This window comes from Festucalex cinctus, chromosome 19 (assembly GCF_051991245.1).
Source record: "Festucalex cinctus isolate MCC-2025b chromosome 19, RoL_Fcin_1.0, whole genome shotgun sequence".
In the NCBI taxonomy this organism is placed as follows: Eukaryota; Metazoa; Chordata; class Actinopteri; order Syngnathiformes; family Syngnathidae; genus Festucalex; species Festucalex cinctus.
The window spans coordinates 16773769-16786825 of NC_135429.1; the positions used below are offsets into that span (position 1 = coordinate 16773769).

General features: G+C 39.2%; 1 protein-coding gene across 2 annotated transcripts; it reads left to right on the top strand.

Moving 5' to 3' along the window:
• On the top strand, positions 1-12821 carry LOC144007899 (uncharacterized). Of its 2 annotated transcripts, XM_077507844.1 has the most exons (9): positions 75-134; positions 645-701; positions 3417-3725; positions 3955-4251; positions 5727-5975; positions 6086-6226; positions 6370-6429; positions 6593-7134; positions 8203-12821. In XM_077507844.1, exons 1-9 carry the CDS (start codon positions 77-79, stop codon positions 8521-8523), a joined length of 2034 nt encoding a protein of 677 aa, XP_077363970.1. In that variant the 5' UTR covers positions 75-76; the 3' UTR covers positions 8524-12821. The 2 variants fall into 2 exon arrangements, with proteins under 2 accessions (XP_077363971.1, XP_077363970.1); XM_077507845.1 differs by lacking the exon at positions 645-701 and having other exon boundaries at positions 1-134.
• The last annotated feature ends 236 nt before the right edge of the window (positions 12822-13057 follow it).

The window sequence follows — 13057 nt, forward strand, 5'->3', positions numbered from 1 at the left end:
CTGGAACTTTACCCTGTCACCTGAGAGGCAAACAATTGGTTTCATTTCAAATAGACCTACTGGATGGTGGCAGTTCATGTTTATCATGGCCAACCGACATCTATTGGTTTATTTTTTGGGTAATCTTGCTTTTGGTAAGTTCTGTCATTATTTTTTTTTTTTTTTTTTGTATTTGTATTAATTACAATGTTTATCCTATTCACTTAATATAGTCAAGAGTTTGTTTCTGTAAGTCCATGATTCTAAAATAGTGCCTTCATTCTTCACCTTCCTGTTTTGTTGTCCTGGAAAATAGAATCATATCTAATTGTATCCCACTTCCGTTCTACTTATGCTAACATGAGTTGCCCAAAGCCCAGCAACAAAATTGTGGCTGGTGAAAATGTATGGCTGGTGAGCAAATGTTAATGTCAAGCCCTGCTTGTGAGGTATGTGTTTATGCGGCCACTTTAAAGAGAGGGAGTTAGAGAGTAAAGGGATCGAAAGAGCATATTGTAAATGGGAGGTGTGCACATAGCTGCATGGCTGAAACGGGACTGAGTTCTGGTTCAGTCTGAAGCTTTGAAAGTACCTTTTAGTTAAGCATTGCTGTAAAACATTATTATATCAATTGTATAAAATGTATTTTCATGACTTTGGCAAAGACCGGCGGGCGCTTCTTGAGGTGGCAGCGGCGTTGCTGTCGGCCAACCAGACGACAGGTGAGGTCACGGTCCCGCTCGTCCTCCAACGACCGGCGCTGCAGAACTGCTGCCGAAAGGGTTCTAAACAGCAGTTACAACAGAACGGCTCGGCCCCGAAAAGGTCCTGTGGACACACTAACATCCGGGAACAAAAATTGCCGCTTCGGTGTGGAACCGGTACGGTGGAAACGCGCCATAATGATATTGCTCTAATCATATACCGACAGCTTGGAGCAAATTTGCACCTGATTTACCACACATAGCAACGTATTTGCGCCAAGAACATTGTAGTATAGTAACAGTTGCGAGAAAGTTGACATTATCAGAAAGCGAGGTTGGACCGAGAGTAAGCGTTTATAGTGCCATTAACTCATTTGCTCCCAATAACGTGCAAATACGTTTTTTATTTTGTTTTAAGTGTCCCAAAGACGTATTTATACGTTTTTTTTATTTATTTTATTTTTTTTATTTATTTTTTTTATGGTAGAGCATACAGAAGGCTTTGATGCAGCCTCTCATCTGCAAAGAACTGTTGAAGAAATGGTAATTATTACACAAACGGCCAGCAGGTGGCAGCAGAGCAAAGGAGATCAACCAGAGCCATGTAGGAAAAAAAAGCTAAATTACTTACAATTTTGAATAGATTTGTGAAAACTGATGAAACTTAGCTCTCTTCTCATGCTAATTGTTGCAAAACGGAAACAGATAGAAACATACTTTTTTCCTGATGAAAGAAGAGACTTTAATCTTTCTTTTGAAAGGTTCCATGCTTTTATAGCAATAGAACACAATATTCTGTGGGCCTTGCAAAATCAGTCAAAATCAAGGAAAAACAGCCGGGAGCGAACGGGATTGTTCCTGTGAAAATGGCTGGGAGTGAAAGAGTTAAGCTGTACAGAGCAGAGAGGACAACAACGACGTGATTCATTCATAAAGTACAAATTATTGGTGCGATCGTTTTTTAAATGTATATTTTCAGAGGTTGGCGTGTGCGTACAGTATGCATCTGGCACGTAAAAATGATCATTTCTCTCTCTCTCTCTCTCTCTCTCTCTCTCTCTCTCTCTCTCTCTCTCTCTCATGGGCCATGCACCATGCCATGACTGCTGTCATGATCCCGGGATCGGGTTTGCGGCAGGTTAATACTTGAACGTTATTTGCGCCACACAAACTGTGGCTATTAGCCACGTTAGTGAATTAGACGCTGTATATCAATGAGTCTCATTTGCATTGGGGTGGGCATATTTTGCGTCAAATGTATGCAAATGACCTAATTTACATAAGCGCAAATAACACCGGCGCACCGTGGTGCGATCTGGTTGGCAGGGCACTTAGTGACGGATTTCCCCATCTGCGTGTGTTTAGTGAATTAGGTTCTCCCGGATTGCTCCATTTTTACCGGATAAACCTTTAGTGAATACGCCCCTGAATGTGTATCACTTAATTACTTACTCTATAATAAACATACAATAATTGTTAAATATTTTTCGACACTGCCAATACTTACTCAGTACAAAACACTTGGTTGTTTTTTCAACTGGAGTAGGACTATTTTGCACTGCTGAATCAAAAAATGTTATCCATTTTTCTCAATCAGGTCTGGTATTTTTATGCTAATTTTATGTAGAAAAATCCCCCCAAAAAAGTGAGTTACCTTCGTCGTGTGGAGGTTGTTTGATTAGAAGACTGTCAGATATGATGCAATAACATACAGTCGTTTGCAAATTGTGCAGGAAAACGGTTGCCGTTAAAGTTGAGAGGATGCGCAGATATGCGCGAAGACATGGAAAAAGACTGTTTTACCGTGACCGGTAACTCACCATTTAGTTGACTTGAGTTTGTGATGCTAACTGGCCGCAAAGCTAACGAACGAGACGGCGTGCGCGTCGCTCTCACGTAGCGGAGTAAACATGTATATTTGGGTTATTCATACCCGCGAGTAAAGTCTACAAGCAATCATGGCCTTTTCTCGCTCTTCTGATTGACCAATCAAAGACATTCATGGCAAAATAACGTTGGAGGTTTGCCGGTTATATCAAAATAAATAAAAAAATAAAATACTACTACTACTACTACTACTACTACCACTACTACTCTACTAATAATAATAATAATAAAGCCTATCTGCATGACTGTAGTTCAGGTCTGGTACTTGAGAAAATGGAAAATGTTACAGTTGCAACCAGCCTACATGTAAATGTTCTAGTTACAGTTTGTAACCAGCCTGCAGGTGTAATGTGTTATCCATCCATCCATCCATCCAAAGAAACATATTCATGTTTCAAGTTCATGCATTTTCATAAGTATTATTTAAGTAACCGGTTGTCATTTTTATGTTAAGGCAGCAAAGGGGGGAAATAGGTACTAAAAGGTAACTGATAAGTTACTTTTGGGGTAACTTAGTTACTTTGACAATAAAATAATCAGTAAAGTAACTAGATTACTTTATTTGAGGAGTAATCAGGAATCACATTACTTTTTCAAGTAATCTGTGACAATACTGCAGAATGGTACATGAGGCCTCATCGACCCATTTGATGGGTTGATGAGGGGTCATGTACCATCACATGGGTCTTTGGTGTGAGATGAGCAAAATGCCAACAATGAGATTGCAAACAGGCAGAGAGGTGCCCAAACAATTGCAAGGATAAAACATGCACGTGATACATCAGTTACAAGAGATTCTTCTGCATTATAAAAAGAGAAACTATCTGTCTCTGTCTATCCATCCAGCTGCCTCTTTCCCAGACTCTGAACGAGTTCTGAAATATGTACTCAAGGGTGATGCGATACACTTGGTGCCAAGCATCCCTGGACAACCTCAAGTAATTACGTGGACACGTGGTGATGGCAGAGGTGTGGCATTCTTGGATCACTTGGGGGAGGTAAAGTTCCCTGAATACAAGAACAGGCTCACTCTGGACCACAAGACGGCAGAACTCACCATCAAAGATGCCACATATGAAGACAGTGGAAACTATGACTTGAAGTTGCAGATAAACAATAAGGATCATCATTTAAAGTACAAAATTGCGGTTATAGGTAAGTTTGTCTTTCCACCTATGCTTTGATTAACACAAAAAGAGAATAGTGCAATCGATTGCTTTTATTGAATTTGGGTTTATTATTAGTCATCGATGTGGGCATATTATTGTCTCAGACTTGTTTGTTGTTCAGTTATATGCTATACTGTACAATATTGTACTTTGTATTTATATTAATGATGCTTTTATCCATCTGTCTCTGTCAATCCATCCTGCCTCTTTCCCAGATTCTGAACGAGTTCTGAAATATGTACTCAAAGGTCAAGAGATACACTTGGTGCCACCCATTTTTGGGCAACCCGATGTGATTGTATGGGTACGTGTTGATGTGGTCAGACATGTGGTTGTGTTGGGCCTCATGGGAGAGTTAATATCCCCTGAATACAAGAACAGAATTACTTTGGACCACAACACAGCAGAACTCACCATCAAAAATGCCACATATGAAGACAGTGGAAACTATGACTTGAAATTGAAGATAAACAATGAGCATCATCGTGTCAAGTATAGAATTGTGGTTATAGGTAAGTCCATGCTTCCTGCCATGCTTGGGTTAACACCAAAACAATATTCTGCAATGTTTATTGTGCAATCACTGTCACTTTTGTTGAATTTGGGTTTATTAAGAGAAAATAACATCTTGGATTTTTCTCATGATGTGCTATTTCTTTGAGCGCGTTGTATTTTACACTCCAGTTCTATATGGAAACCCAAAAGTGTCAAAATTCAATAAATAAAAAGGCCTCTTTGAAATAACTATCCTTTTGATAAATAACAAAGATCTAAAGCAGCATTAAAAAATAACAAAAGAACTTCGAACTATTATTTTTGCATTCATTCAAAACAATAGGATGTTACATGTTAATTTATGTACATACTGTATATATATGTGCTTTCACATGGCATGCCATATTGGTGAAGTACTGTATTTGATTGCATTTGATGTCATCCATTTGAAATATTATTATTAATTATTAATTATTATTATTATTATTATTATTATTATCATACAGTGGCACTCCTATGACTCAATGTAACGTTGCTTGAGTGTGTGTCTTCTCCATTCCAGCTCCCATAATCAATCAAATACTACAAACTGGGAATAAAATCATTCACACTCGACTTATTTTTTAAGGGAAGTGTCAAAAATGCGTCACAACCTGTCCTATTTAACTGGGATTTCCTACTGTGTTGCCTGTTCTTTGAACGCACCTTCAGTCGACTGCGGGATTGATGCTTTTTCTTCTGCTTCTCCGTGAAAAACATTCACTCTTGTTACAAAACGTTTCCAAAACTGAAAATTAAAAACCACACGTGTGTTCTTCATGTTTTTGTTGAACTGTATGTAGTAGTGCTGTCGCATGGATTCCACTTCTGGGGGCTGGGGGGAGTTACAACGTTGGCACATTTCCTGTTAGCTAGGTGTAAAGGGAAAAAAAGTTCTGTATGACACTTAATTAGTGCGTGTTTCTCAACGAGTAGTGGACGGCCAGTGAGCACTTCCGTGTTCAGTTCGTGAACCCATTTCTCTGCGTCCTCTAGCAAACATGCTGAAAGAGGAGTGCCGCAGGCGTTTTCCGCATATCGGGAGGAGGCTTTGCGTATGTGTACCTGCCTTTAAAACAGAGTTGGCGGGCTGTCTCGTATTTATTTTTTTAAGTACCGGTAAAAAAAAACAAAAAAACAACTAATGATACCGAGCCCTTTTTGACGCCAAAAGATCACGGTACGGTACTGGTACCGGTACATCGTGCAACACTACACCAGTTATGAGAAGCAGTTAATTGCAGGGCACGTTTCAAAACATTCACACATCTGTAAAAAAACAAACAAAAAAAAAACAAAACAGTCTTCAATTAACATAACGTGCATGTTTTGGGAAAGTGGGAGTAAGATGAAGTACCTGAAGAAGGCAAGGAGATGCCCCCAGAGCCTCTCAACTTTGAGATATTCACCTGTCCATTCACAATCACAGTAAATGTTGCTTGTTTGTTTACAGACCAACTAACTGCCCCCAACATAACCTGTGTGATGAGCGGCGCAAACCAGGCGACGCTTGTGTGCTCAACAGACTCCCAACATCCTCATTTGTTGGAGTTTAAATGGAGCTCACGTGGAAAGGAGCAACCTGGTCAAAATCTAACAATAACCCTGACGGGTGAACTTGATGATCGAGTTTATCGTTGTGACGTGAGCAACCCTCTGACCAAGCAAACAGCCACATTCACCGCCAGCAAGTGCTTCAAGGGTAATCTTAATAATCCTTAGAAATCATGCAACTGGAAGATTCCAATGATGTTAGAACTTAAATATAAATTGAAATATCGGAATATGTTTGACTTTTGTACTTTTCTGCAGACGAGCCATCTGATGTTGAAAATGACATCCATACAGACAAAACTAGCGAACAAATTGTCGTCTTCACTTGCATCATCATCACCATCACCATCATCATCGCTTCCATCATTCAATGCTGGGAGTCAAGAAAAGAAGTTCGAGGTATTCACTATTCAGTACACACAAATACATTCGTCAGGTAATGACTTCATGCTTACTGTAGTTTGTTTTAATGTTTGATTTCTGAACGTGAAACACACATGCTCTTTTTGACCAATAAATGAAAACAAGACTCTTTGTTGTAGACCAAGCTAAAAAGATGACCGAGAAGATTTTAGGATGCCAGAGTAAAACAATAGAACGAGGTATGAGCAATCAACACTGGTTGTAGAGCTACAGACAATGACTTCGAGTTTATTTCAAATATGGAATTAAGCTCAATGATTAATTATAATAAATCAGTGATAATAAATATTGTAGGGATTGTCCATGATAATGCTAACAGACACATTTTGTCTTTGTTCACAGAACCATTGAGAACAGATGAACACTTCTTAACACAGAAAATGAGTGACACACTGCAAATTGAAAAGTACGACATCAGGCATCCGAACGCTTTATGGCATCTGGATTCATGTGATAACCTGGAGCCGTATGGTATTACGATTCATGGCTGCATTGATGGATTTACTCACCACATATTGTGGCTGGAAGCTGAACCTGTCAATGGCGATCCTGAAGTCATTGCAAACTCCTTCATGAAGACGGTGGAACAAATTAGAGGGTGTCCACAGCGGCTGCGGGCTGACCCACGTATGGAGAACGGAAACGTAAAAAAAATGCAGATTTTGCTTCGCGATAATCATACAGACCGCTATGGAGGGGAACGAAGCTTCATTGATGCATGTAGCACGACCGATCAACAGATGCAGTCCTGGTTGCTGATCCCATGTGAACGCAGTGTTGAGAAGTGGACAAACGTTTTTGTGAATCTCAGACAAGATGGACATTTCACAGGGAGTGACTTGGACAAGAAGCTCATCCAGTTCTGCTTTCTCAAACTCATCAAGGTAAATTGCAAATAAACATATCATTCAAATATGTGCAGTATATGACATAGATGATATTTTAAAATTATCGCACTTTTACCAACTTTAGACATGCACTAAAACATGAACAATACACTGTACATATTTGAATGATACTTACTAATAGTGTTGTTCCGATACCGTTTTTTGGCCCCCGATACCGATTCCGATACCCAGCTTTGCAGTATCGGCCGATACTGATACCATACCGATACCTAAGGTTATTTTTTCCTCAACATGAAAAAGCTGTCCTGCCATTGGTTCAGAGCATTCAAGGGCCAATACGATATCTTAGATCGGCATGCAGTGAACATGTCACATATCAGTTAATGTCGTGCACGAGCAAGACTCAAAATGCTGCATCCAAAATCTTATATTAGCGTTGGAATAAATGGTATCGGTATGTTACTTGTGAGTAGTCAGCGATACCACTGTTTTAATGCAGTATCGGCGCCTTTGCCGATACCGATACTGGTATCGACAAAGGCGCCGATACTGAATCGGAACAACACTACTCACTAAACTATGATATTGCTGAGTAGGGTTGGGCATTGATAAATGTATACCGAGTGGAACAGGCACAAACATTCCAATACTGCTGGAATCGCTCAGATTTAGAAATGTCATTGCTAAATTTTAATGAGCAGTCTTCTGCTCTGTGTAACGCATCATAAAAAATAAAAATGTGCAAAGGAGGTTCAAATATAAAAAAACACCTCTAGATTCCTTCCTGCCTAACTGCTGCAACTCCTCAGCCTCGTACCACACGAGTGAGTCATAATTGGGGAGGTAAAATAAAATACTGACACTAAGCCAAGAAGTTAAGTTGAAACTGTGCAGGTTAGTACAAATGTAAATGGACAGATGAACTGAATGAACAGATGAATGCATTTTTTATGGATTGGAATTGAGAATCGTTCGGAGCCCGAGTCGAATCGAGGAATCGAAACAAAAACCGTCCAAATTCAAATGATGCCCAACCCTACTGATGAATGAAGTGAAATTGTTTTAATATGGCTATTTATTTATTTATTTATTTTTTTTTTTTAGGATAACCTGAGTGGGCTTATACAAAACTGGAACTCATTGCAGACGAGCTGTAAAGCTGTAAAGGACAAACTCCTACAAGTTCCGGGATATGATATCAATGTTTGCCAGACGTTACGTATCCCTGAAATGTGGAACCCCTGTAATGAACATTGCAGGCACATCATGACTGAAAATGGCTGGAATTATCCAATGGATGAAGAAGCAGCTGTAGATTTGTTCAAAAAAATGAAAAATGAGATGCTGAAAAAAAATTTAAGCAATGACAATAGAATAGGGACAACACGGGAGGAGAGAGACGACAAAACACAAACAACCTGGTAAACTATTCAGTAAAGGTTAGAAGTCTGAACACAAAAACATCACAAAAGCACCACACTTGAAATCTTTCAGAAAGATTGAAATTTTGCTGCCCATACGTCAGAAGAGAAAGCATCCCTTAAGGTTCTTGCAAAGGTAAAAGTATTCATAAAATGAATCCCATAAGCTCAAGTGCATATAGCCTACTCGATACCTCAAAAGCTTATTTTTCAATGATTCTATTTTTAAATTGTTTGAATGTAATATGATGCCTTTTATCAATCTGTCATCTGCCTGGCTCTATCAAATGAGTTTTCAGTTTTATATTTTAGTTGTGGTTACCTTTTACTGAATATGCAATATATTTCATATAGTAAAATAATGACAATCTTGTTAATTTACTTGCAGATTTACTTAGTGTGAAGGGTGAGCCTGGTTAGTGAACACAAAGCTACAGTTTTACTCTGTTGTATTGTATGAAGAGCAACAAGTGGATATACATGTTGACTCTTCTGCCATCTAGTGGGAGAGCATGTCATTGTTCTTCCTGTCATTTGGAGCTAAGAAATACGTGATTGCAAATGCAAGGAGAGAAATTAGTGATGTGCTTCTCGGGTCGAATCCCTGAAGCGTGTGCCGAGTAATGCAGATGAGTGGTTCATGAACGGCGTGTCAATGCGTGTGTTGATGACGTACGTGGTGACGTTTGAAGCCCCACGAAGCAGGTGTACCACGTGACTGATTCAGGAAATGATTCGCTAGGTTTGAGTGTAGTTCGAAATAAAAGCGGCAAAGAAACGCTATGGATTCCCCTTCACTTTTTGTGTTTTCGGGTCCCTTATTGCGCTACTTTTTTTGCTTTTGGCATTCGATTTGACGAGCTTCTTTTTGCGATGGAAGCAGCAAGAAAGAGATTTTCCCTTGTTTAGGAGCACTTTGAGCAGATCTCACCTCAGAAGGTAATGCACTGTAATTACGGTACTATTTTAACAGATTCCAATAATAAAATAAAATAAAATGTGACAACACATAAAATTCACATTTTTCTGTTCACAGTTGAAAGTCCCCTTCAGTACTGGGAATCACAGAAATATACGCGTCCAATTCTATACAAACTTGCTATCTCATATCGATGCACCCCTGCTTCATCAGTACCATGTGAAAGAGTTTTTTTCCAAAGCAGGTGAAATTCTCTGCAAAAAAAAGAAACCGCCTGAGTCCAAAAACTTCGGAAAAAAATAGTTTTTAAATAAAAATGAATAAGCACTTTATTTTACCTCCTTATTTCACATTTTCACTTGTTGCATAAGCACAAACATAGACAAAGTAACACAGAACAATTCATGTTAAAACACTCTTCAAATATATATTCTTTTGTATTTAGAGCATGATTTACACCCCACCATTTTATTGCATGCACCAAGCATGTTATACATTTTTCTGTCCACATGATGGCGTAGTCGAGGAAACGAATCATCTTGAAGCCCCTACGTGTGTGTGAAGCATTTCACTGCAGGGCTTCACTGCTTTACGGGGCTTCATTTTGCCATCACTAAGAGAAATTAAACACAAAAAAACCCCGAAGGCTACAAACAGCTAACCAAGAAAGTAACAGATTACGTTTGCTATGAAAACACGCCACTCAAAGGTGGGAACAAAAAGAGACGTAGCAAAAACTTACGTAGACCCAAAACGAGAACTTTAGCAATGAATAGTAGCGAGGACGAAAAACAGTTGATACACTGGACTATGGCTGTGACCAGACGGAGCAACAATCCGACAGTGGCAGCTTGGAATCACAGTCCTTATAAAGTCCTAATGGCCGATGCAGTGCAGGTGCGCTGCAAGGAGACACGCCCCCCTCATTCACCACGCACTGCGAGACAAGGAAAAACAGCACAAGAGCCCAGCAACATGACATTTATTAAAATGTAAAGACTGCAAAAGACTCATTTGAAAGTCTCCGACTTTCCTTCATTTTCTTTCACAGCATTCATTTAAAATTCACTAGACATTAACTGGGTGGGTGATATGTGCCACAAGACGACGGAATCTGCTGCCAATCACGTCAATCGATTGTCACATGTTCTGCAGTCTCATCTTGGTGACAGACTAATGAATGATGGAACATCGACAGATGCCCACTTCGAATGACAAACATTGATGGACGCTCTTTTTGCGAAGCAACCGACAAATGACAGACTGCATATACTGTGTATTAGCTTTTTATTTTGTCTATGTGAAAACTTTTGTGCTTTTGATGGGCTGTACTTTGTGACATTGTCACATCATGCAATGGCAATTCATATTTAGAAACATGAAATATTGCAGAATCGCACACACTGCAAGTGTGCAAGCTTGGACAGTTTTTGATCGTTTGATCCCGCCCCCATCCCGTGGCACACCTGTTGTAGGGGAGACCAGGCTAGTTGTCACTTTTTTTTTTTTTTATATATATATTGTCGAATTGAGTGGGATCGAGTGGGTCAGATGCTGCGCCATATCATGTATAAATTAAATGACAACTTATGGACTGAACTCAATTCTAGAATTAGAGATCAATTGGTGTCCATAAGATCAAGGAATTGGTGTCTATAGGGCTGACAAAATCACACTTTGGCCTCTGGGTGTAGTTCCCCAAGGTAACCACCAGATGCCGCCAAACCTAAGCAACCAGGGCCGCCTGCTTAGCAGGGACAGGTCATCCCTTATTAAGCCCCACGTTTTAACCGTATTGCCCCACATTTTGAAGTTTGATATATCCCCACGTTGTAATAATAAAGCCTTACGTTTAAAAAATAAATAACGTAATCCTGAAGCCCCACGTATTAATATATAATAAATAAGTAAATGAAGGTATCCTGAATTAAATAATAATACGCACAAAACACAATCTTCATTCGACAATTGTTAACCTGAATTATGGATCAATGCTTACAGCACATTGAAGCCACTGTGAAACTTTGCCGTCTTTTATTTCCTTTTATTTACATGCGATACTGTCTATTATCGCTGATAAGATTGCTGTAACTGCATTGAGTGTCGAGATTGCCTGTATGTAAAATGTTTTCTCTCAGCATTGTCATACAAGATGTGTAACAAATGAAAAGAATTAACCTGTTGAGATTCCCTGAGAGGTTTTGGGATTTGACATGTCATGTGTGTATACATGTTATTCATGCTTGCATAAGTTTGGTTAAGAATATTATCATTGATTTGATGTTTAATAGCTCCACGTTAAGAGCCAAGACCGTTAGAATTGTAACTGTGACTTTTTGGCCCCACATTGGGTTGTTGCCATGTCTATGGCAACCTAAGATGGCGTATTGCCCCACGTATAGCATATTGCCCCACTTAAGATGGCATATGGCCACGTAAGATGGCATATGGCAACTTAAGATGGCGTAGTGCCCCATGTAGAGTGAGCACATTGCCCCACGTAAGATGGATACATTGCCCTACGTGCATATGTACGCAGAAAGCTACGCAGAAAGCTCCACGTAAGTTGAAATGTATTTTTTTTTGAATAACAGGAACTGGCCAAGCTCTGTGGTGTGTGTAGCTTAGCAACCGGTTTCCTGTGTATGCTTGTGTGTAAAGAATGAGCTCCAATATTACGCGCTTGTTACTCATTTGTATGAGACTATGAACATATGTGGCGTCCTACTTCATCTCAGCGCATGGATTTATGAAGAGACTACAAGTGACGGGAACGACTGGCGGAAGACCACCGTTACCAAGGAGATGCTGTGACGCAACCAAGGTTATAAAAGATTGCCCCTGGCAACGATCGGGGCTCCGAGCTTTCAGCTCTTTGTCGTGAAGCGATCAACCCGTGAGGAGTGTGTTGTTAGAGAAAGCGTACAGCAGAGTGATAGGACTTAGGTTTTTTACGGAGGACCTTTGGCTGTTAGCTGCGAACGGGACTTTTCTCTCCAAATTGGGTAATGTACAATGCTTTATTGAATAAGATGTTTAAGAGGAAGTTATGAACAGTTAATCGCGTGTAGGGACGGAGCCATTTTAACACACTTCCATATCTTCAATTTATTTTTAGCCAAAAAACGTCTTATTTTAAAATTAGGTCTTGAGCTCTTTGAAGAAGTGATCAATCTTAGAAGGCTTTATTTAAAGGTTTAAATAATTATGTTTGATTTCCCTTTTTTCTATTTTATTTTATATTTTATGAATTCTAATTTTAATTGTAATTGTGATTTTTGAAATCTATAATTGCGCCCTGCGTTTGGCGAATGCGCATTGAAGAATTTGAAATTGCTTTTATGTTCATATCATTATTTGAAAATAAAACTATTGAAAGACAATCCTTGATTTAATTATTTTATTTGTTTCCTTCGGTTTTTACTTTATTAATTAATTAGACATATTAGGAGTCCTAATAAAGAATATTAAAAACCGATTGTGAATTTATTAGTTTATTTGTTTATTTGTTGATTTCATTTTTGTTTTATTATTTTGGGACGTTTTGAGAAAGTCCAGGTCATTTTATAAGACCTCGTTGTTTTTCCTTCGAGACGGGCAGTGGCCGCGGACGTTTGGA